Below are 26,388 nucleotides of genomic sequence, written 5' to 3'. Positions count from 1 at the left end.
AAACTTGAAGATCAATTTCAACGGGTTTATTATTAATAATGAAGCTGTTGGTGATTTTGTTATTCATGATAGAATCGTAACTCATTATTGTCGATGCACTAAAGTTTGGTGGCGCTACTCTTCTTTTCGAGAAGCTCTACACCCTCAAAAGGTAGTATACTTTAAAGTTGAACATAAAAAGTGGTGCTATCTTGACAAAGTGCTTTACACCTTGGAGGTTCAAGACAATCATTCAAGGCATTATAATGATACCTTATAGATCTCCACCGACTTTATTATTTGACCTTGAGGGTACCCTTTCAACTTTTCTTTTTAAAAGTATTGCTAACTTAAGCACTTTTAAATAGAGTACAAAATTGTTTTTTTTAAATAAGCACACTCTAAAATCAACTCTAAAACTGTTTTCTGACAAGGTTACAAGCACTTTTAAATCAGAATAATGCTAGAGAGATCAGGTTTTTTAAATCATATTTGTAAAAAAAAAAAAAAATATGGTTGTTGATGATTGAGTTATTAGTTAAATGTTGATTAGCGGATATATTAATATTTGATGACACATTTTTTATTTACATTTAGTTTAAAAATTTGATGTCAGCATTACCCAACCGGTAAACAGATGATATGACGTTTAAACCGCGGATAGGCCTACACACTACGGACTGTCCAACAATGATTTTCCTTGAATTTCACATCAACTCTTGTCTCTGCCCCACCCTGAGATCCAAAAATCACTTATGCTAAATCTGCACCATAAACCGATCCTGCGTTTGCATTTTAAGGGTCGATTGGATTGGATTGCTCAGTTCTGGGAGATCATTTGTGAAGATGGCTGGATCGTCTTGGCCTTGTGAAACTCAGGTACTCTTTGATCCTCTATGATTTCATTAGGGTTCATGCATTTTTTATCCACATTCTAGTTTTTTGGGAGGAAGCAGCCAGCATTGTTGTCATTTTTTACGGAAAAAACACAATGGCAACTGTAAAAACTTAAAGCCGACCGCTTTGCGGAGTGGTGGATTGGTGTTCCTCTTCAACCCTGTTTCGGGTTCAAACCCCCCCCGCTCTTCCCCTTAGTATGGCTTATAGTAGTAATATTGCTTAGCTGACTGCTTTACTTAACTCATAAAATTGGAGCATTTGTTTTATTGAATTGAAGTCACTTGTTTAATTGTGTCCAATCTGATACATAACCGACTGGTTCGCTGAAATATTCTAGCTTTTCGAAGCAAGAATTGGGTTGGCATTGGTCATTTAAAAGCATGGACCAATTTTTTTGAATGCTTATTAGACTTTGCCTTGGAATTGTTCTTCACTGTGGGTGGAATTCTTTGGATTACATCTTTGGCCTCTGTATTATCATTTTGCAATGTTTCCGTGATCGTTAATGTTATTTTGTATGGTAATGATATTAATGTAGATGTTCTTTTGTATGCTACAGTTAAATGGACTTAGACAGATAGTTTCAGAAATGGCTGGGACAGGTACGAAAGAAGTTCGGGTCGTTGTTTCTCCTTATCGGATTTGTCCATTGGGAGCTCATATTGATCATCAGGTTAGTGTTAGGTAGCTCTTTTCTCATTATGTGCTTGTCGACCTTTGATGCTCTCGTTTTCAGTAGGATTTCAAAATTGACTTTTTTTCATATAAAAGAATAATTTTTGTCCATAGGCTTTGTTATTCATTACCTTGTGATTACCAAGTCTCTGTTCATAGAATCATATGTAACAATTGCGCTTGTTATAGTTGATTGCTTAATTTATCAAGCTGTCTATGAGATACCATACTTTATTGTGTTCATTAAATTTACTTTTGGGTAACACGAAAAAAGTATATCCATTTATTTTAAATGGTTGCAGGGCGGGACTGTATCAGCTATGGCAATTAACAAGGGGATACTTCTAGGTTTTGTTCCTTCTGGTGACACTCAGGTAAATACAGAATATACTATTTTTAACCTTACGAGACTAGAAATCCAGTTGTGGTGTTAGTTGTTTTTACTTTACATTGTGTTTACTATAGAACATGAATCCAAGTAACAAGTAATAGTGCGAGTTCAACTAATCATTTTCTTTCAAAGCAAAGAGCCCCTTTCAATGGTTTTTCTTTTCACTGCTATAGAAAAACCAAGAATAAAGAAACTTCTAAGAAAACATGTAATTTCTAGGAATGTAACTTAATTAAGATGCAGTCACATCAGAAAACATAATCTTAAAATTTTAGGAAATATGGTCAAATAGAACCTTTTACAAATTTTCAATAAAAAGATAGAACTTTATCATAAAGGGACACTAACAGACTATAAAGGAGCACTAAGGGGTCATAAAACGTGTTTTATTTCCTGTTTACTGCTCCTTGAGTGAAAAAGTTCCATTTGCGATTGCAGATTTGTAAAAGGTTCTATTTGTGCATACATTCCTAAAGCTTTTAGAATCCTTTGGGACTATGAATGATTCATAGAGTACCTCATCATCAGATGCATGAATTTGTTTGCTCAGACCCAAAGCTGAATCATTGTTTGTCATGAAGAATGAAATCTCAAAATTCTGCGAATGCTTTGGATATATGAGGCTTTGATAAAAAACTTATACTACAGAAACTTATAAACTAAACCGTGAAAGTTAAACATTTAAGTTAGTTTCCTTATAATTGTTCTTGATTGTTATTTCCACTGTCATCTGCCTGCTGAGCCATTGAACTCTTGCTGTAGGTTATACTGCGTTCAGGACAGTTTAAAGGTGAATGTAGGTTCAGGTGTGGGTCTTTTCTCATGGTATTTCTAAATTTTATGCATTCTTTCATTTATTTATTTCAAATACATGCTTACCGAGTTCTAAAGTTTTATCAAAATTTGCAATCATCTACACCTTTAGAAAATAACAGTTTTTAAATGTACTAAAGAATAGCCAAATATTACGTGTTACGGCCTTCATTTTGGTGCATAGGCCTTCGGTTGGGTGTATAGGCCTTCAGTTTGGGGCGTCCTATGTTCTCAATTTTGGCGATCTTCAGAATTTTGAGCAAAAACTGTTATTCCTAAAAAGAGGGTAAACTTTTGCTAGTTTTGATTAAAAAAAGAAAAATCAGTTTTCCAGGACTAGACAAGTTAGAAATTTCTATTCAATAATATATAAAACCATAAACTTACAGTGCGTAGGATTTGTACATATCAAGGACAGAATAATATGGTCAATTGACTGTTTGCTTCTCCTAATGCCAAATGTCAATTGAAAGGTTTCTGTCAGAAACAAAACTATACACAATATGGCTGAAAGAAAAATATACCCGTTACAATGCTGCACCTTAAAAATACTAGTGATTGAATCATCACATGTGTGGAAGACTGAATGTATATATCATGTAGTAATATACCTCACTGACGATACTGGGGGTCATATGACTGGGTTATATGTAATAAAGATATTGAATTAGTGTTGCCTTGAAAAGGTTTGGTCGTGTAAAAGTTTATGTGCATGACGAACATGTTGTAACTGTTGGCATCAAGGCCTTGTCAAACACTTAGCAAGGAATTGAGTTGAGGAGCCTGTAGTTTTACAAATGTGGAGAAGCTTGGACCCTTAAGTAGGCTTTGGTTGTTTGAAAAGGTTGACCCCTATGACACTAATGAGTTGAGTCATGGATGAGGAAAGCAGTGCTGATACCCTGTTTTCTTGCCTGATCGTTTATGTATTTACTCCGGTACTATATTTTCAAAGTTCAGGGTTTTTTCCCAAAAGGAAACAAGAGCAGTTGGTTCAAGTTTCCAGATACATCAACCTAAAGTGGTACGTATGAAATGGTAAATTGCAGAAAAATTAATTCTTAATTCCGTATTACAGAGGCCCTCAAGCTCCAATTTGCAAAATTACCATTCCTAAATCCCTTGCCTCAAATCTCAAGTCAAATTTACCATCAAGAAATCGATCTGTAATTTTAATTCTAAAGATCCTGCAGTGGTCCTTGGGTGTAGAAGTTAAAAATTAGGGTTAAATGATAAATGATTAGGTAAAGAACTGAGAATTCTGGGCAGCGTTTGGTGTTAGAATTTTTCAAGTTTGGGTTTCAGGGAATTAATTGAAGGAAAGAATTCAAGATGCAAAATAGATAAGAAAAGGATGACATTATTCACTGTTCTGTGGAAGTGAACACTGAAAGAAAAGGCAGACGATTTTTGTATTCCTATTTCTGTATGAACTTTCTTCAAATAGTAAGTCATTAGTTTACTTGGATTACAATCTGTAATCATGTGGCATTTGGTGAACTTGATTATTTCCTATTGCTTTTATAGAGTTGATGAAGTTCAATTCCCTTGGAAGAGTGCAACTGTTGCTTCCAAAACAGGTGAGGAAAGCAAATGGGGAAGTTATGCAAGAGGAGCCTTATATGCATTACAGAGTAGACAAATCTCCCTTGCCCAGGTTAGAGATAATTCTTTAACAACCTCTCTTTTTTTTCTCTTCAGATTAGTTGAATTATTTATTACTATTTTGATTTGCTGAACATATTATTTCTTTGCACTTCTTAATTGGCCCATGGTACAATTTTTTTCACCTCTGTTTTGGTTTCTTATGGTAAAAGAATAACTATGGCAGAACTCCATAGTTTGCTTTCAGTTATCTTAAATTGAATATCAAGTAGGTCATTTGAGTATCAAGGCACTGGGCAGACCATGCATAGAAGATTCTTTCCGGTTACATTATTTTGATTTGCTCCAGATTTATGATTTATGGCCCTATCTTTTCTGAAGCAAGTATGTGAAGCCAGCTCATTCAAACACCTAACTGTCATGCTACTTCGGGTTGCCTAACTCTCTCCTTAAGCTACTGTTGGTGTTCCTTTCTTTAACTTCTTAAGCTACTGTTTGATTTACCTTTCTACCCTTGCACGTTAAAAATATGCCAGTTGGGTAGCAGAATTTGACAAAGGGTCCTCAGTATATGGTCACTTTTATCTCCTTCTGGGCTCGATGACAAAGTCACAAGATTAATATTACTTGGACATGCAGGCATTTCTGAGCACTTTTGCGCACAGTTTAGAACTATGGCCAATTTCGTAGCTTGCGTTCAGTGATATGAATTGAGTGATACTCAAGTAAGCCATTTGGTATCAAGGCACTGGGAACCTCATAAATGGAAGGTTGCTTCCAGTTACATTCATTTGATTTGCTCCAGATGTATGATTTATGATCATATCTTTTATATATCTTGGATTAGTTAGCTGTGGAGATTGCATACAATTGAAAAACATGATTATAAATGTATAGCAAGTATGTAACAGATCTCTAGAGGATGCCAGCTCTTTCTGGCACCTAACTCTTATGCTACTTGGGGTTGCCTAAGCTAGCTTTTGCTATTCCTTTCTTTGAGACATACCATTTTTTTTGATTTGCCGTTCTACCATTGCCCGTTAAAATGTCTTAGTTGGACGTAAACAATAAGCAAACTTGGACAAAGGGCCCTCAACATGTAGCTTTTATCTCCATCTGGGCTTTACAAGGTGTACAATTTTGGGATGGTCTACCTTAAAGAATTACAACTAAATTTACGGTATCTTAGGCAGCACCACATCCTGTACAAATAAGCATCTTGATTGGTACTTGATGTTGCACTGTCCATGTTGCCTTAAGCATAATTATGAATTGGCTACGAAGAAATATTCAGGTCCACCATCCACAGACTTTTCTTCCATTTTTCCATCCATGACTTCAATTTATTGCAAACTTGGTGTTAGGCTTGTTAGTTAACAACCATCCATCTTGAAGATTCCTGTGCAAAACCTGGCTACAAACTATTTGAGTGGCATTTTTCTTTGCATATGATACTTTGTCCGATGATTCATACAATCTTTCATTAATTAGTTATCATTTGTTTCACATGTTGTAGGGTATCATCGGATATATAAGTGGTCCTGATGGTATGGACAGTTCAGGCCTTAGCTCTTCTGCCGCTGTAAGTTGTCTTCCTTGTTGATTGCCTTTGTTGTTAAATGATGACAATGAAAGATGATTGTATACAAAATATTCCCATTACGCCCTAAGACGCCATTAAAATATGAGTTCTGTCAGGAAGTGCTATGTGTTATTACTCTTTGTAAAACCTAAAGATTTTGATTGATTGTTTCCAAGGATTTTGTGTTGTATACCTTCCTTGGACTAGGTTTGCACCTTTCTCTTTCGAATATTTGCTGGTGTAAAAAGAAGAATTATGTATTTCATATTGCTTTATGGGTGACAAAAGTAGGGAATAAGTCCTATATATAAGAGGTCAAACGTAGTTGACTGATTATATCTTTCATGCAAAGAAATTCAAACACAAACCAAAAACCCACACGTTAGCCAGTTTTGCATTCGTACAATTGCACACTTCTAAAGTTATATGAATGTAAGAAACTATGAAGCAGAACTTTAGACGTGTTTGTCCAAAAGGATGAGTTTTCACATCAAAGGATAACTATTTAGTAGACATTACATCCCAATAGTAGCTACCATTATTTTTGGACACTGGAGCTAGGTTATAGTTAAGAAATATGTAGATGAAGGCATGCTATATTCAACGATTGCATCAGTTGAGATTTAATGTTGGTGTTTGGAATCAGTTTACAATTTGAATTGAAGTGAACTTTGAAGTAAAACGAACTAATATGCCACGCATCCATTATTTTTATCAGAAGAATTATCTTGATTAAAAGACCGTTTTTGTAGTATTCATCTTGTGGGGCTTCATTTCTTTATTTTGGAGAGTCACTTCCAGTAACATCCAACCCGTTAATCTTACATTTACATGTTTGACAGGTCGGTGTAGCTTACCTACTGGCTTTGGAAACTGCAAACAATTTAACAGTGTCTCCTGAAGAAAATATTGAGTATGATCGGTACGTTTCCTTAGCATTTGAGGGTCCCACACTTGGACCAACAATTAGTTTATACTTTGAAACACAACCCCCCTTTACAGGAAGTCCTCTCTCTAGTACTAGAGGGTCCAGCACATCAAACTCACATATATTGGGAGGTTACATTACAGGCACTTGCAATGAGAAGAATCACCTTCTTTGCATAACAATTTGTTGGTTTACCACTCTGCTTCTAACATTTAGTTTATGATTCCAACTGATTTCGCTTGTGCTCCTTCTTTAACGGCCAGCATTCAGAAATCGATCTATACTGTCTTCTTTTTATGAAAAAGTTTTGTTTCTTTAACAAAAATTTAAAAAACCTTCCCTTTTTCTTTAACATTTAGTTTATGATTCCAACTGATTTATATATCCAGTCCTCAACTTAAAGTAATAGAGAACTTTACAAGTACCCTTTTTCTATATTTCTTTTGCTATATCAAACCTTTTAATGAACTTTGGTTATTGTAGGCTGATTGAAAATGAATTTTGGGGCCTGCGAAATGGTATATTGGATCAATCAGCCATATTGCTTTCGAGCTATGGTTGTCTATTGTGCATGAACTGCAAGGTAGTGCATGAAAATTGTGTTTTATGTTTTAATAAAAAAAATTTGTATTTACTGGATTCATTTCAAGTGCAGTTTGTATACTTGTTAAATTACATTAATTTGAATGATCCAGTCATCTTCATGATTTCTATTACTGAATCTTTTAGCATTTTGAATATATGGGTGATTTCTTATAAAAGTTACATTCTGGCTGCTGTTTTGTAATGATCGTCCAGAAAGATTTGCTTGTGCCTGAATCAGATTACACTAACTCTTATAGATTGAACGATTTTTAATATTATACATAAAAGGGCTAAGCATATGATTTCAGAGTTAGAGGTTTAATTTGTGATTATAAATGGATGGACTCACAATGTGATATAATCTGTCTGATTCCTTTAAAACTAAAGATTGTACCAAAGAAAGCTATAAGCTTATTATTATAAATTCAACCATATGAACTTTGAAACAAAGTAACACTTAAGACTTAGATTACTATAAAGGGGAATTTGTTTGCACCTCAAAGCATAGTACCGTTTTTATCCGTAGAGTGCTTTTATTTTTAAGTGTAATCTGATACGTCTTATTCATTTTCTTGATCTATTTCCTTTTATAACCACATATATCAGATTTTGCTCTAATTTTGAGTATTAGCAACACGGTGTCTCACAATGTAGATTGCATGTGCAGACTAAAGAACATAATCTTATACACCCACCAAAACTGGGGGAGAACCACGATACTGAGTGGCAGGAAGCATACAAAATATTATTGGCATTTTCAGGGTTGAAGCATAATTTGACCGTAAATCCTGGATATAATCACCGAGTTGCAGAGTGTCGAGAAGCTGCAACAGTCCTTTTGAGGTAAGATCCATTTCCCTTGTAACCGATAACAAATTTACCCTTCTTGATTTTAATCAAGTATCTTCACCGTGATGTTTTTCTTCTAGTCATTTTTGGTTGGCGGTGGTTTGGCGTTGAATCCATATGCCATCAACAACAACAACAACAACAAAGCCTTTTCCCACTAAGTGGGGTCGGCTATATGAATCCTAGAACGCCATTGCGCTCATTTGTGTCATGTCCTCCGTTAGATTCAAGTACTCAAGTCTTTTCTTAGGGTCTCTTCCAAAGTTTTCCTAGGTCTTCCTCTACTCCTTCGGCCCCGAACCTCTGTCCCGTAGTCACATTTTCGAACCGGAGCGTCAGTAGGCCTTTTTTGCACATGTCCAAACCACCGGGACCGATTTTCTCTCATATTTTCTTCAATTTTGGCTACTCCTACTTTACCTCGGATATCCTAATTCCCAATCTTATCCTTTCTCGTGTGCCCATACATCCCACGAAGCATCCTCAGCTACACCCATTTTGTGTACGTTGATGCTTCACCGCCCAACATTCTGTGCCATACAACATCGCTGGCCTTATTGCCGTCCTATAAAATTTTCCCTTGAGCTTCAGTGGCCTACGACGGTCACACAACACGCCGGATGCACTCTTACACTTCATCCATCCAGCTTGTATTCTATGGTTGAGATCTCCATCTAATTCTCCGTTCTCTTGCAAGATAGATCATAGGTAGCGAAAACGGTCACTTTTTGTGATCTTCGCTAGATTGCTCCGGTCATTAGTGTGGATAAGTATATAAATTGATAGAGATAGGAAAGCAAACACAAGATGTACGTGGTTCACCCAGATTGGCTACGTCCACGGAATAGAGGAGTTCTCATTAATTGTGAAGGGTTTACACAAGTACATAGGTTCAAGCTCTCCTTTAGTGAGTACAAGTGAATGATTTAATACAAATGACATTAGGAAAAATTATGGGAGAATGATCTCGTAGCCACGAAACTTCTAAGTACCGGAGTGTGGTATCGTCTTGACTTGCCTTATCTGTCTCATAGGTAGATGTGGCATCTTCTCTGGAAGTACTCTTCCTCCATCCAGGGGTGGTATCTGTAACTGGTGGAGATGCACAAGGTAATGTATCGATTTCACTTGAAGCTTACTTGTAGTTTCATGCTTGGTAATCGAGATACAAACCATGTAATAGGAGTCCCCCAAGTCGCCGAGCTGGGGGATCTGCTAAACGAGGTGACAGACAAGGTAAGCAATCAGAGCTCCGGCTGATTGTTCACATTCTCCCTATCTTGCAGGCAGCATGAAGGATAAAGAGAAGAAAAATGAGGAGAGATGATATGGGATACTTTTGCTTTTGAAGAAGTAACTTTCCACAGGCTTATTCTTGAACTGGGCTGGAGGGTTTTCTGGTTTCCTCCAGAGTATAAGGCCGACTGAAGAATTTGAGGGTCAAAACAAGTCCATCAAATCTAGAGTACGTTCGACCCTGCTGATATGGGATACTTTTGCTTTTGATAGAGTAGTGGATGTATCGGCACGTGTGCTGTTACGCTTGTCTCCACATGCTTCCTTGTATCCTTCTCACTTGCCTTATCTGTTCCTCAGGCAGATGCGGTATCTTCCCTGGAAGCATAAGATGTTGAAGATGAGTACTCGAGAGCAATGCCAGGTAAGTAATCAGGTAAGGGGTTCCAGGCAGTCAGTTCCTGGCTGGAAGCTTGATTCCAAGTGCTGACTGATTGCTCTCTTTCTCCTTGTCTTGCAGGTAAGAACAAGGCTAAAGGAAAAGACAGGGAAAAAGCATGATATGGGATACTCTTGCTTTTAACCCTGATGATATGAGATATTCTTGCTCTAGTATAGCTTGTTTACAGAGGTATTATCGGGGGGAAAAAAAGCTGAATATTTCGAAAGGCTTTGTTGGGAGTGCCCTCTCAGATAAGAGAAAGGGTTGAGCATTTTTGCAGGTCTGCCTGTCCGTTAGGGATGGAAGTCGACATATATAGGAGTCTCCCTAACATCAAGTAATAATGCTATTCCTTTACCCTGCTTGGTTATAGCACGGTAGTGGGAGCTGCCAGCTTCACATGTTTTAACTCTGTCAGAGCACTTTGAAAAAGTGGTTTGTGGTATCTGGAAAGCTGATGTTGCGTGTGAAGATTACAGACCTGTCGGGGGTCTGGCTCTCGAGATTCGGAAAACGATACCTCTTCGATTTTTGAGAAAGCAATCCTGCTGGGGGTCTGGCTCTCGAGATTCGGAGAGCGGTGTCTCTTCGATTTTTGAGAAAGTAATCATGTTGGGAGTCTGTCTCTCGAGACTCGGAGGACGGTGCCTCTTCGATTTTGGAGCAAGCAATCTTGTTGGGAGTGTTTTCTCGAATGAGAGTAAAGGTTGGGCATGTTTGCTAGTCTACCTTGCCACGAAGCACAGAGGTTGACACACAGGGACTTTCCAATTATCCAGCAGTGGTACTGTTCCTTTACCCTCTCTTCGATTTTTGAGAAAGTAATCATGTTGGGAGTCTGGCTCTCGAGATTCGGAGGGCGGTGCCTCTTCGATTTTGGAGCAAGCAATCTTGTTAGGAGTGTTTTCTCGAATGTGAGTAAAGGTTGGGCATGTTTGCTAGTCTACCTTGCCACGAAGCACAGAGGTTGACACACCGGGACTTTCCAATTATCCAGCAGTGGTACTGTTCTTTTACCCTTGTGGGTAATAATATGGTAGCTAGACCTTCAAAATTTATGTGTCTAAACTTTGTTAGTGTTGTTTCTTTGCAATTCTTTTACCCTTGGTCAGAGCGGTGTAGTGGGAGCTGCAAGCTTCACGTGTCTCAACTTTGTCAGAGAACTTTGGCAAAGTTATCTGTGGTACCCATGAGCTACTGTTGCGTGTGGGAAGTGGGTGATTGAACAGTACGATTCATGTGCTTTCTACTTCGCCAGAAATCTTCGACAGAATGCCTATAATTTCCGCAAAGCTGAGTGTGCGTGTGACAGGTGCTGACAAGGCTGGAAAAGTAGGTGCCTCTTCGATTTCTGAGATCGGCCTTTGTGGTCTTTGAGCAGCCCAGCTTTTGAGAATCTCTGAGCAGCCCAGCTTTTGAGAAAGCAAACGCCTCTTCGATTTCTGAGCAGGCGCCTCTTCGATTTCTGAAGCTTCATCGAGTGCAGATTTTTATAGGGGCTGACATTAAGTTCCAAAGCACACTTGAATATCCACCAGTAGAAGCTCCATTCTTGCACTTCTAAGATCTTGATTTGTCCGACCTCTTATCTCTTCAACACCTTTGAAAATGTCTGGCCCCTCCGACCGTCGTTTTGACTTGAACCTTGTTGAAGAGGCAGCCCCGCCTTCTCCAGACAACATATGGCGCCCATCCTTCGTCTCCCCTACTGGTCCTCTTACCGTTGGGGATTCCGTGATGAAGAATGATATGACCGCTGCGGTAGTGGCCAGGAACCTTCTCACTCCCAAAGATAACAGACTACTTTCCAAACGGTCTGATGAGTTGTCTGTTAAGGATTCTCTGGCTCTCAGTGTTCAGTGTGCAGGTTCTGTGTCTAATATGGCCCAACGCCTATTTGCTCGAACCCGCCAAGTTGAATCATTGGCGGCTGAAGTGATGAGTCTCAAACAGGAGATTAGAGGGCTCAAGCATGAGAATAAACAGTTGCACCGGCTCGCACATGACTATGCTACAAACATGAAGAGGAAGCTTGACCAGATGAAGGAATCTGATGGTCAGGTTTTACTTGATCATCAGAGATTTGTGGGTTTGTTCCAAAGGCATTTATTGCCTTCGTCTTCTGGGGCTGTACCGCGTAATGAAGCTCCAAATGATCAATCTCTGATGCCTCCTCCTTCTAGGGTTTTGTCCAATACTGAGGCTCCGAATGATCCCCCTCCGGTGCCTTCTCTTTCTGGGGCTCTACCGACTGCTGAGACTTCTCCTAAGCAACCTTTGTGAAGGCTCCCTCTTGTTTGTTTATTTTGACTCAAGTATATGTACATATTTGTAACTTATCGGGGATATCAATAAATAAGTTTTCCTTCATTTCAACGTATTGTGTTAAATACACCAAAGCTTTCTTCGCTAAGTTCTTTGAATTTTCTTTTGTTGAAGCTTGTATGTTGAAGCTTTGTGAGTGGAGCATATAGGTTGAGGTAGTGTTCCCTTAATTTCCCGAGTGAGGAAAACTTCTCGGTTGGAGACTTGGAAAATCCAAGTCACTGAGTGGGATCGGCTATATGAATCTTAGAACGCCATTGTGTTCTGTCCTGTGTCATGTCCTCCGTTAGATCCAAGTACTCTAAGTCTTTTCTTAGGGTCTCTTCCAAAGTTTTCCTAGGTCTTCCTCTGCCCCTTCGGCCCTGAACCTCTGTCCCATAGTCGCATCTTCTAATCGGAGCGTCAGTAGGCCTTCTTTGCACATGTCCAAACCACCGTAACCGATTTTCTCTCATCTTTCCTTCAATTTCGGCTACTCCTACTTTACCCCGGATATCCTCATTCCTAATCTTATCCTTTCTCGTGTGCCCACACATCCAACGAAGCATCCTCATCTCCGCTACACCCATTTTGTGTACGTGTTGATGCTTCACCGCCCAACATTCTGTGCCATACAGCATCGCCGGCCTTATTGCCGTCCTATAAAATTTTCCCTTGAGCTTCAGTGGCATACGGCGGTCACACAATACGCCGGATGCACTCTTCCACTTCATCCATCCAGCTTGTATTCTATGGTTGAGATCTCCATCTAATTCTCCGTTCTTTTGCAAGATAGATCCTAGGTAACGAAAACGGTCGCTCTTTGGTATTTCTTGATCTCCGATCCTCACCCCTAACTCGTTTTGGCCTCCATTTGCACTGAACTTGCACTCCACATATTCTGTCTTTGATCGGCTTAGGTGAAGACCTTTAGATTCCAACACTTCTCTCCAAAGGTTAAGCTTTGCATTTACCCCTTCCTGAGTTTCATCTATCAACACTATATCGTCTGCGAAAAGCATACACCAAGGAATATCACCTTGAATATGTCCTGTTAACTCATCCATTACCAACGCAAAAAGGTAAGGACTTAAGGATGAGCCTTGATGTAATCCTACAGTTATGGGAAAGCTTTCGGTTTGTCCTTCATGAGTTCTTACGGCAGTCTTTGCTCCTTCATACATATCCTGTATAGCTTGGATATATGCTACTCGTACTCCTTTCTTCTCTAAAATCCTCCAAAGAATGTCTCTTGGGACCCTATCATACGCTTTTTCCAAATCTATAAAGACCATGTGTAAATCCTTTTTCCCATCTCTATATCTTTCCATCAATCTTCGTAAGAGATAGATTGCCTCCATGGTTGAGCGCCCTGGCATGAACCCGAATTGGTTGTCCGAAACCCGTGTCTCTTGCCTCAATCTATGCTCAATGACTCTCTCTCAGAGCTTCATTGTATGACTCATTAGCTTAATTCCCCTATAGTTCATGCAATTTTGTACATCGCCCTTATTCTTGTAGATAGGCACCAAAGTGCTCATTCGCCACTCATTCGGCATCTTCTTCGTTTTCAAAATCCTATTGAAAAGGTCAGTGAACCATGTTATACCTGTCTCTCCCAAAACTTTCCACACTTCGATTGGTATATCGTCTGGGCCTACTGCTTTTCTATGCTTCATCTTCTTCAAAGCTACACCCACTTCTTCCTTCCGGATTCTACGATAAAAAGAGTAGTTTCTACACTCTTCTGAGTTACTCAACTCCCCTAAAGAAGCACTCCTTTCATGTCCTTCATTGAAAAGATTATGAAAATAACCTTTCCATCTGTCTTTAACCGCGTTCTCTGTAGCAAGAACCTTTCCATCCTCATCCTTGATGCACCTCACTTGGTTTAGGTCCTTTGTCTTCTTTTCCCTTGCTCTAGCTAGTTTATAGATATCCAACTCTCCTTCTTTGGTATCTAGTCGCTTATACATATCGTCATAAGCCGCTAACTTAACTTCTCTCATAGCTTTCTTCGCCTCTTGCTTCGCTTTTCTATACCTTTCACCATTTTCATCGGTCCTATCCTTGTATAAGGCTTTACAACATTCCTTCTTAGCCTTCACCTTTGCTTGTACCTCCTCATTCCACCACCAAGATTCCTTTTGGTGTGGGGCAAAGCCCTTGGACTCTCCTAATACCTCTTTTGCTACTTTTCGGATACAACTAGCCGTGGAATCCCACATTTGGTTAGTTTCCCCCTCTCTATCCCACACACACTGAGTGATTACTTTCTCTTTGAAAATGGCTTGTTTTTCTTCTTTTAGATTCCACCATCTAGTCCTTGGGCACTTCCAAGTCTTGTTCTTTTTTCTCACTCTTTTGATATGTACATCCATCACCAACAAGCGATGTTGATTAGTCACGCTCTCTCCTGGTATAACTTTGCAATCCTTACAAGTTATACGATCCCCTTTCCTCATTAGAAGAAAATCTATTTGTGTTTTTGACGACCCACTCTTGTAGGTGATCACATGTTCTTCTCTCTTCTTAAAGAAGGTGTTGGCTAAGAAGAGATCATATGCCATTGCAAAATCCAAGATAGCTTCCCCATCCTCGTTTCTCTCCCCAAAACCATGGCCACCATGAAAACCTCCATAGTTGCCTGTCTCCCTGCCCACGTGTCCATTTAAATCTCCTCCTATAAATAACTTCTCCGTCTGAGCAATTCCTTGCACCAAGTCTCCAAGGTCTTCCCAAAATTTCTCCTTCGAGCTCGTATCCAACCCTACTTGAGGTGCGTACGCACTAATCACATTGATAAGTTCTTGTCCTATTACAATCTTGATTGCCATGATTCTATCTCCTACCCTCTTGACATCTACAACATCTTGTGTCAAGGTCTTGTCCACGATGATGCCAACACCGTTTCTCGTTCTATTTGTGCCCGAATACCATAGTTTAAACCCTGAGTTTTCTAGATCCTTTGCCTTACGACCAACCCACTTAGTTTCTTGTAGGCACATAATATTTATCCTTCTCCTCACCATAACTTCTACTACTTCCATAGATTTTCCCGTCAAGGTTCCTATATTCCACGTTCCTAAACGCATTTTGCTCTCTTGAACTCTACCCTTCTGTCCTAGCTTCTTCACCCTTTCCCGTCTAATAGGATCAAAGTACTTCTTTTGTGTGTCCCGTGTAAAGTTGATAGGAGCATATGCTCCCAAACAACTTTGAGTGGAGTCGTTCGAAAAGAAGTTTCTATAGCCCCCTTGCTCATTTAACACTGTATCCGGGTGCCGATGGAGATACAGCGACCCTTGCTCACTTATTATTTTTCATGCAACTCCATCTTATTGTTAAATGCTATACCCAACTCCATTTTTGTCTTCCTCTTGTTCAGACTATTGATCCCTGGCTGACATACTTTTTTCTCCTTTAACCAGTGCATCCGGAGATGGTGCAGCAGAGCCACTCCTATCCAATGGCTAGTACCTTTACCTCACCTTCTCAAGTTTAATATCCATTCCTATTTTTTGAAAAATGATATTGATTGACTGCCTTTTTCCTCCTACAAACAGTTGACCCAGAAGTTTATCAAACTCACAAGGTAAGAAACTTTGTCTACAACACCTGACCATTTGTCATTGTATGTTGTTTTGATTCTTTTGAAATGCTGTTATTAGGAAAAGGGTTGGCTGGCCATTAACAGTAGTAGATATTATTTAATGAAAGAAAACTGAACAAATAATAAATAGAAAATAATATTTGTATGCGCACGTTAACATTTCAATGGTCGGCATGTAAATACAAGGGCATGATGACTTATCTATAACTCTCTTGCAGCACATATTAGAACCTACTCTAGCAAAGAGAGCAGAGCATTATTTCTCAGAGAATATGCGGGTTAGCAAAGGTATTACCATATCTACATGGTCAATAATCTAAATTTCAAAAGTATGATGTCTTTTTAATTTCTATGTTATTCTTTGCTTTATGATTTATAACTACTTAACATACCGTGATTTTTTCCAGGACTCAAAGCTTGGGCTTCAGGCAGGTTCAAAGATTTTGGAATGCTCATTTCAGAATCTGGCCTAAGTTCTATTGAGAACTATGAATGCGGTATTAATTACTCTCCTGTGTTCATAGCTACTGGTTTGTTTTCTTAAGCATCCTCCTTAATATTCCTTAATCACGGTGCACAGAAAATGATAGGGGGATATACAATTGAAATCATTAAAGGAATGAAGCCTCGTCGAGCCAAATCACTAGTCCCAATGATGGCCTTAAAACAACCTAGTTTTATATTGCTGTTTGGGCAGCACCGGGACTATATTTATTACCCTTATCATTTGACTGATTTTCTTTTGGTCCTTGAACTCTTGTCTGCCCATGACAGCAGAGGATCATGGTGCTTTGCTTCTGATGGTATCTGTACTAACATGCATGGTGCTTTGCTTCTGATGGTATCTGTACTAACATGCACATTTAACTGATTATCCGGTATTTTTTCCATACCATTAGAAATGGGCTATGCTGCTTTGACAATGCCGTTCCTTTGCTAGCTTTGCGATCTTTTTCATCTGAAATTTTACCACCGGTTGCTTCATTTCAACTTGCTCTGCAAAATTCATGAATTTTTCTCGATTACGTTGAAATTTGACCTCAAATGCTAGCTAACATGGACTTAAGAAATGGATTTTGTAACTTGGTCAAGGGGGTTTTAACTTGCTGTTGTAATTGTTTAGGTTCTGAACCGCTGATACAATTGCGTGAGATCCTTCTAAGGGCTCCTGGTGTCTATGGAGCACGGTTCAGTGGTGCTGGATTTAGAGGTTGCTGTGTTGCACTTGTAGATACTGATCATGCCAAAGAAGCTGCATCATTTGTCAGGGAAGAGTACAGCAAGGTCCAACCTGAGTTGGCAAGTCAGTTAAACCAAGACACAGCGGTTATGATATGCGAGACCGGTGATTGTGCCCGTGTTATTTGATGACTGTCTGTCAGTTACAATTATTTGTTCAATTATCTCACTCCTTGTATTAAACTTTTGAAATGAAGCGTGATTAGAACTAGCAAATATGAATATAGGATACCGGGAATTCAAAAGAAAGCTTCTACATGGACAACATGAGAGCCTGTTTGTATCTATCTAGTTTTACCTTTTGTTATTGAGGTGGGCCTTGGAATATCTTATTCGTTTATTAATCCGTAATAAGAGTATGAGAAATTGAATTGAAGAGAAAATGGAATGGGATAGATTTAGAATTCGATTCATGTTGAAGCTGTTTACTAAACTATCTGGAATCAGAGTAAAAACGATGTTGATTACATAAAAGTTGTTTACAAACTCACATAAATTGCAATTGAAACCTATTTGATTACTAAACTGCCATTGTTATAAATAATATTTTTATAGGGAGTTTTAATGAAAAGGGCTTGGACAAAGTTTAATTTAACCCCCCTATACTATTATTTAATCAAAAGAGCTATATTTAATTATAAGGACAAAACTAATATATTTTAGGCCCATAACCATTAAACCCACATGGGATGAATTAAAAGCCCAAAACAAAATAATTTTTTTCCCAACCCCTGCCCCTAACAGAAATCCCATTCTGTCAGCCAATCTGTTAGAATTAAACTTCAATCCTGAATCATTTCTTGAGGTCAACGGGGGTGTTGAATTTGATTAGTCCGAGGTTGGTGCGTTGTCACAGGAGAGGGTTTGTATTTCAATTTGGAGGGAGGGAGGTTGATTCGGTGGAACTGGATTTGTCAAAGTGGGTGATTGGGGGCTCCGCAGATGGATTCGCAATGGCAACAAAAACTGATTCCCCTTTTCAGCCATCCCCTCGATCAAATAAAACTTCCTATCCTTTTTTTTTTCTTTTCCTCCCATGAGGACAAAAAAATTACTTTGATGCAGATGGAATCAAAGCCCCTTGTTGTTTTTTTTCTTGGACAGAGAGTCGCAGACCTTTCACCTTCCTCACTCGAAAAAAATCCCCTTGTTTTTTGGTTTTGCAATTTTGGACGCGGTGGGGTTGATGATGGATTGTGCGCTAGTAGCATTGGTAGGTGAAGACTGGGTAATGAGCTACTATTTTCCTTTTTTTTTTTTTCCAGAGTTTTTATTTGGATAGTTAACAGTGTTATATTGAATCAATTGAGGGACAAGTGTAAATTTTGCGGGAAGCCAATGAGAGGCCACATATAATTTTCGGTGCAGAAGATCTACACTCCTGATTTCTACTCGACTGATTAGTTTAGTTAATTTTGGATTATCGTGTTGGAAATTGTGATGTGTTCAAATTAAAAGTTACGATTTTTAATATAAGTCTGGTGGTGGCATATGCTTTCTTGATTTACTCAACATGTTGTATGCTTCTACTTTATTCTCACCAAGGAAAAAAATGGTTCATTGTTGTATTTGGTATATTTGAAGTTTCATAAATAGTACTCGTGTTTAGTTTTATAAATAGTATATGTGTTCAGTTTCATAAATAGTTTTCGTGTTTAGTTTCATAAATAGTACTCGTGTTCAGTTTCATAAATAGTTTTCGTGTTTAGTTTCATAATAGTTTTCGTGTTCAGTTTCATAAATAGTAATCGTGTTCAGTTTCATAAATAGTACCTGTGTTCAGTTTCATAAATAGATTATACAAGGTTTGTATTGGCCTCTAATTTCATAAACTGAACACAAGTACTGTCACTATTTCGTAAACTAAACACTGACTATTTATCAAACGAACACTAGTACATCACTGTTTTGTAAACTAAACACTGACTATTTCTTAAACGGAACACTAGTACTATCACTGTTTCGTAAACTAAACATTGACTATTTATCAAACGAACACTAGTACTATCACTGTTTCGTAAACTAAACATTGACTATTTATTAAACGGAACACTAGTACTATCATTGTTTCGTAAACTAAACACTTATTATTTCTCAAACGGAACACTAGTACTATCACTATTTCTTAACTGAACATTGACTACTTCTTAAAATGAACACTATTTTTCAAATTAAACACTGACTATATCTTAAACCGAACATTAGTACTATCACTATTTCGTAAACTAAACACTGACTATTTATCAAACGAACACTAGTACTATCACTGTTTCGTAAACTAAACACTGACTATTTATTAAATGGAACACTGGTACTATCACTGTTTCGTAAACTAAACACTGACTATTTATCAAACAAACACTAGTACTATCACTGTTTCGTAAACTAAACACTGACTATTTATTAAACGGAACACTAATACTATCACTGTTTCGTAAACTAAACATTGATTATTTCTCAAACGAAACACTAGTACTATCACTAGTTCGTAAATTAAACACTGATTATTTTTAAAACCGAACACTAATACTATCACTATTTTGTAACTAGAACTATCATATTCGTGTTTGTTATTTGACATTTCTCTCAATCAATTTATTTGACTTTCCTTTAATTTTTTTTTCCACACAAACTGAGCTTCTCTCTCCATTTACGCATACAAAAATACCCACATCAGTTTTGGTCGCCCACAACCCAGACCAAATTGAACCTAGCCCACCCCTTGTAAACCCACCGAGATGCGAGTTTGAGAGAGTCACAAGAACAACTTTAGCATAATTTGTTAAGAGTTTTACATGCTGACATTGTAAACCCACATCAGTTTTAGTGCATTGAGTGCCCTTTAACTCCATTTCACCTTGCCAGCGAATCAGTTTCTGTTGCCATTGCGAATCCATCGGCGGAGCCCCCAATCACCCACTTTGACAAATCCAGTTCCACCGAATCAACCTCCATCCCTCCAAATTGAAATACAAACCCTCTTCTATGATGACTCACCAACCTCGGACTAATCAAATTCAACACCCCTGTTGACCTCAAGAAATGATTCACAATTTGGAAGCAAACGAGAAGCAATCCTGGATTAGAAAATCAAATGACAGATGAATAAAACCCATAATTTATGTGTGTTCTTCTCTCTCTCCTCTCTTTATTTGCACACTAAATCAGTTTCCCATCATCAACTTGAAAAATCGAAGTGGAGTTGCAGATAGAAAGTTAGAGAGAGAGTGAGAGAGAGAGAGTGGGGGAGCGCGAGAGGGAGCTCGTGGGATTTATGAGTTGTTGGGGGTGAATATAAAGAATCGTGACTTTTTCAGCTCTCTGACAGGGGCAAAAGTAAACTGACGGAATAAAACGAAACTGACTTAACCTAAAACGTTAGGGGCAAAAGTAAACTGACGGAATAAAATGAAACTGACTTAACCTAAAACGTTAGGGGCAAAATCGACAAGTAATGGTATTATTTTGGTTGGGCCATTGTAGTTGGACTGCTTTAGTATTAGGCTTTGTACTAACCATTAAATAAAGTTGTAACATGGTTTTTGGTTAAAATCCAAAGTTTTCAAGCCCTTTTCATTAGTTTTCCTATTTTTATATGCTAGGTAATGGTTAATTTTGATAACCACATATGCTCCTAAAATCCAATTAGCTACATGAAAACAGAACTATTTAGCAAAATAAATAATTAACAAATTTATTAAAAATATAAAATAACAAAAAAAAAAAAAAACCCAAAAAAAAAAAATGCTCCGGTGCCATCTTCTCCCCCATACATCCCAACCCCAGCTCCTCGCCACCTTTATCACAACCCACCCACCCCCTATTCTTAGATGACCATGCGGCCACGCCACACATTTCCTCCTTTCTTTGTGAGTTCATGCATGGGTTTTGGATAGTCTGCTAGTCTGCGGCGACAGGGCAAAGAGAATGGGGTCGGGATTTGACCGGAGTCATAGCTCCTCCGTTAGGAATTGGTGGGATTGGGATTGGGGAGAAGAGATTTGGGTCTATAGACTGGTCATGGAACTGGGGAGGTGAAATTGTGAGGGGTATTTAGGTTTACCAAAAAGGTTTTGTGCTATCCATACACCCCTTTTTACTTCTCCTACGCCTCTTATTAATTTCTATCATTTGATCTTCTTCAATTCATCCGATCCAACGGCCGAAAATTAAAGGGGTGTGAAAGAAGTAAGAAAAGGTGTGTGGATATCACATCCCTACCAAAAAAGCATGAGGATAGTATTGGTAGAAAACTTGGATCCGTGATGAATATATTTCCAGGAACTCAATTCCCACCTCCAAGTCTAGAATCCAATTCTAAGAATTTAAGGAATTGTATTCCGAATTTTGGGTGGGTCCCATGTGAATGTTGACTCTTTAAGATTTGGTAAAAGCTGGAATGATTTGGAATTCGTGCAATTCCGTTTCCTACACTTTCATTCCGGTTTGGTAAAAATGCCCCTTAATTGAATCTCAAGAGTCACCTACTATTTGATGGAACTACCCAAAATAATTCATTTTCAAATCTCATGTGCTGAAAAGATCAGTTTTTCGTATTCCATTTGATATTTGATTGTTAGGTTGTCTTATTATATTATTGATATTTTAATTTTGATCAATTTAACAATTAATATTTAATTTTTCATTATTTTTACCAACTTCGCTACTATTTTTTTAATCAATCCAAACTTACTCATGTTAGACGAGAAGCAAATCAGCTAGCACATTGGCTTGCAAGAGCAAGACTTGGAGAGCAACATGAAGTGACTTGGTATGAGGAACCATCGTACATGGTTGTAGACATCTTGATTGAGGATAGTTCTATTGGACGTTGCTGTTTTTCTCTTTTGTTCTGTAATGGTTATCGATGCAAATTTCCGCTATCTTCAGTCTTGATGAAAATGCACCTGCAAAACAATCAACACATTTGATCAAAACCTAAGCCTCACGCGTCCACGAGGTGTGTGGGGGGGGGGGGGGTTAGGTCAACGGATCTCCAATGACTAAGTTAGTTTTTCTGAGAGAATAAAGTGTTTAGGGCTTTTTTAGGGTTGCCAAAAGCTCTCAAAATTTGGTAGAATATGGGGTATTTATTGAGTTAGGGCTGACCATATAGTGTTTAATGGAGAAATATTCTCTAAATATTCCCAATATATATTTAATAGGAGAAATATCTTGAGATAATAGGGTAATAATCCTTAATTGATTTAAATTAGGATTACTTACTTGATTGGAGTCAAATTTTAATTAGAAATGTATTAAAGATAGGATTTGGGTAATTAATCCTTATCTTTAATTTCTTGCCAAGGTTGGGTGAGCTGTGGCAGTTGTGTTCAGCTGCTGAAACCTCTAGGGGCGTGAGCTGCGCGTAGGAGCATTTGAGAAGTGTGCCCATTTATTGAGGGCAATCTCGTCTTCTTTGAATAAAAGTCCACGTGTCACCTCTAGAAGTTTTGGGATTATTTTAGGCTACACAATGGTGGCCTCTTTTTTTCCTTAATTTTTGGTTTGAAAGTCACAGCAAGGTTTTTTGTTTTTCTTTAGAAGTTCACTTCTTTTTATATTCTATTCTTTTGTACGTATTTTATCGACATCTTAATGAATAGCGTACCTTTCTATAAAAAAAAGTTGAACCTAACATAATCTTGATCCATTCTTTTCCATTATTATAAAACAAAACAAAACTTAGGCAGGAATATACTTAATTAAATCCCCACATAGTCTTGGTTATAATACGAAATTAATTCAATCTTGAACCATCCACAGAGAAGAAGATAGTAAACGTACATGCACTACATCTGGCTTCATAATGCTTTTGGGTGTATTTAGTTTGAAGTATTTAAAAAAAAAAATTAAAATTTAGTTATTCATTCAAGATTTTAAGAGAATGTAAGTAAATTTAGGTGTATACAAGTAGAATTTAAACGAGTTTATAAATGTCCACAAATATTCAGGTGTATAAGTTAGACTCACATGGAACGAGTACATTGCCACGTGACATCCCTCTCCAATAATGCATTGTTGTGTGTAAAAATTTGCCCACATAACAATGCATTATTGGACCGGGATGCCATGGTGGAGGTAAACTCGTCAAATGCTAGTTTTTTTTTTATTAAAAAATTTATTATTATTAAGAGGAGGGGAGAGGATTCAAAATTATTACAACAATTTAGGGAATGAGGAGTAAATTTGTGTTTTTATAAAAGTCTAGTAGTATTAGGAAAAACCTTTTATCCTAAAGGATTTCAAAGAGGAATTTTATAATGTATTTTAACCCAAAATTTCACCTCTCCCAAAGATTTTGGTAAATTTTTCTTTTAATATTCACATGATACAATCCACCACTTCTACCACCCCATCACATTGCCTCTGCTACCACTACCTTCACAACCATCACCACTACTACCAATGCCCTCTCCACTATACCATAACCGCCGCCACAATTATAACTGCAACACCACCTTGTCATGATCATCACCACCATCACTTACACCACCATCCTTTCCACCACCATTGCAGCCTCCATCCCCCACCAACATCACACATGATGATCCACCACTATTTCGAATATTGAAAATTTGAATTAGTGAAAATGTCTATTAAATCGGCCATTAAAAAATTTATGACAGTCCGTTAAAATCTCACAAACTGTCTCAAAATCCGTGAATTTAAACTTCCCTCAAAATTCTTTACTGTATCAATTAGATACACCTTCCTTAATCACACTTCACCCATATGTTTAAGGGCCGCCGTGTACGTTAAGGCATGTTTAAGAGTGCTTTTGTAAAAAGTACTTGCTAACACTTCAGTTGGAATTACTTTTATCAGAAGTATGTCGAAATTTTTATTAAACAAAGAATAATACTTTCAACTCTAATGGGATGAATGCACATATCTTACTGTTTTGAGAATAATGTATCTTGACAGTACATATTCCATATTCGGAACCATTTAATTTCTTAATTTTCATTTGAAGATCATTCCTCAACAAAAATAAAAAAAAATACAAAAAAAACATTTAAATTACAAATCGTTTAGTCATCCAAATGTATTAAATAAATGAACAGCTCATCGTGAATAATTTACTTGGTACTCAAACCGTCCATTTGTTCCATACATTTGGATGATTAAATGATATTGTATTTGAAAGAATTTTTTTGCGATGATATTTAAATAAATAGAAGTTAAACGGTTTTGATTATAAAATTTATCTAGTGAAGATACGATATCCACAACAGGTAAGATAAATGTATTCTCTGAATGGGGGATGCATATATTTTCTTAAGAGAAATGCTAATGAGACTTTTTCAAAGTAAGATTTTTATGGACTCCCTACCACCTCACATTTCAATGTTAATTTCCATGTCAACATTATAAAATACTGTACAAAAAATATGAGGTGACAATATCTTAGGGGATTAACTCTATTACATACGTGGATTCCTAACTTTAAATCGCATAAATTAAGCTATACATTGATTGCACGCGTATTTCAAACTTTCCTTTTTCGTTGTGTTTTGTCATTTCCATACCACCTAGCTACGTGTTCGGACAAAATCAAATTTTTATTAAAAATGGGATACATATCTCACCATTTGCAAATAACGTATATTCACCGCATAAATTTCATAATTATAACAGTTCAATATCTTAAACTCCATTTGAGATTATTCATACAAAAAACCATTCTAATAAGAGATAGTTTAAACATCCATATATATCAAATAAATAAATAGACAGTTTATTATGAATATGTTACTTAATACTCCCACCTAGGGGTGGGCAAACGGGTCCTAGGCCCGCGGGTAGGGGTATTGGCGGCTCGGGGTGGGTATGGAGCGGGGCGGGGCAGGTCTAAGTAAACATAGGGGCGGGGCAGATCCAGTTTTCTAAATACACGGGCCCCCAGCCCGAACCGTATCCAGTAAACACACACTCAAATCTTACACACACACACACACACACAGAGTATCCTAGTCTTCTCGATCTCTCCTCCCGAGTCCCGACTCCTCTCATTTCACTCAGTCTCAGAGCTCGATCTCTCCTCCTAACTCCACCCCGTTCTTGAATCGTTCTTCAATCCCCCCGCATTTCCATTGAGCCAAACATCCTCCTTCCGCTCTAGAGACCCACATAGAAGATAAAACCATGTCATTGTTCTTGTACACCTCGAATTCAACCCCACCGGTGACCTTCATGCTGTCGATGTTGACGTACGTCACCTCTGAAGACTCCTTATTGACCTGATCGTGGCGGAGCATGAGCGAGGCCGAGTCCGACGCCGGAACCGGGTCCCGTTGATTTCAAGCGACACCCTAATCTCGCGTCGGAGGTGGTAGAGCGTGAGGTGGTCGAGAACGCTCCCAATCATCTCCTCTGTTTGACTCAGACCCATATTTGCAGCGCACGACTCTGCTCATTGTCCTCTTCAGTTTTAAGGTATTACGTTTTAGGGATTTAGGATTGAAAATTAAATTAGGGTTTTCTAGATTTAGGGATTTTGTTGGGTTCTTGAACCTTGACCTCTGTTATGTTCCAATTTCAAATCTTTTATTAAATTGAATTTGAATCGACTGAGTTTGAAACTTCTGTTGAATTAAATTGAATTTGAATCGATTGTGTGTGTGAGTATATGTATATGTATGTGTGTGTGTGTATATATATGTAAGAATTGTTGTACTGAATATATATATATATATATATATATATATATATATATATATATATATTCTTAGTTTTAAAAAACAACTCCTGTAATTTTCAAATTTGTTGTTCAATTCAATTGTTATAATTTGGATTTGTTAATCTATCACAACCCTACATGACTGCTCTCTTCTTTCCGACATCTACTGGAACGATCGTGATTCGAGAGAGCTATAAAGAAAAAGTGAAGAGAAACAAAGAAAAAGAAAAGAGGATCCGTGGATCCGGCCCGAACCGACCTTTTTCAAATAGATCGGGTTAGGTTCGGTTAATGTATTAGAATTTGTTGGACCCGGCCCGACCCGGCCTGTGCCCAGCCCTACTCTCACCATCTATTTGTTTCATACATTTGGACGACTACACGATTTCTGAATTGAATAATTTTTTTTATAGGGATTGAAGATCAAGAAATTGAGCAATTTTAATTATAAAATTATACAATAACTTGATGTTATTCGCATAGATGAGATATATACATTCCTATTGGGTGGCAAAAGAAAAAATTGAAAATGATTTTAGGCCATTATGAAAATGTTATTTGTAG

General features: G+C 37.8%; 1 protein-coding gene and 1 long non-coding RNA gene across 2 annotated transcripts; both read left to right on the top strand.

Moving 5' to 3' along the window:
- The first annotated feature begins 648 nt into the window (after positions 1–648).
- LOC126597398 (galacturonokinase-like) lies at positions 649–17,524 on the top strand. Its single transcript, XM_050264194.1, has 14 exons — positions 649–858; positions 1,439–1,552; positions 1,857–1,928; positions 2,708–2,751; positions 4,286–4,415; positions 5,880–5,945; positions 6,788–6,867; positions 7,357–7,456; positions 8,126–8,301; positions 15,721–15,761; positions 15,856–15,884; positions 16,121–16,190; positions 16,310–16,399; positions 17,026–17,524. The coding sequence occupies exons 1-14, from the start codon at positions 826–828 to the stop codon at positions 17,268–17,270; spliced, it is 1,290 nt and encodes a 429-aa protein (XP_050120151.1). The 5' UTR covers positions 649–825; the 3' UTR covers positions 17,271–17,524.
- LOC126597406 (uncharacterized) lies at positions 8,308–10,054 on the top strand. Its single transcript, XR_007614240.1, has 2 exons — positions 8,308–9,417; positions 9,594–10,054. It is a non-coding gene; the product is annotated as an uncharacterized LOC126597406 (long non-coding RNA).
- Positions 17,525–26,388: the final 8,864 nt, after the last annotated feature.

The sequence above is a fragment of the Malus sylvestris genome, chromosome 13 (assembly GCF_916048215.2).
Source record: "Malus sylvestris chromosome 13, drMalSylv7.2, whole genome shotgun sequence".
NCBI classification, from domain to species: Eukaryota; Viridiplantae; Streptophyta; class Magnoliopsida; order Rosales; family Rosaceae; genus Malus; species Malus sylvestris.
The sequence above is the reverse complement of the archived record's forward strand: the minus strand, read 5'-3'. Positions and strand labels throughout refer to the sequence as shown.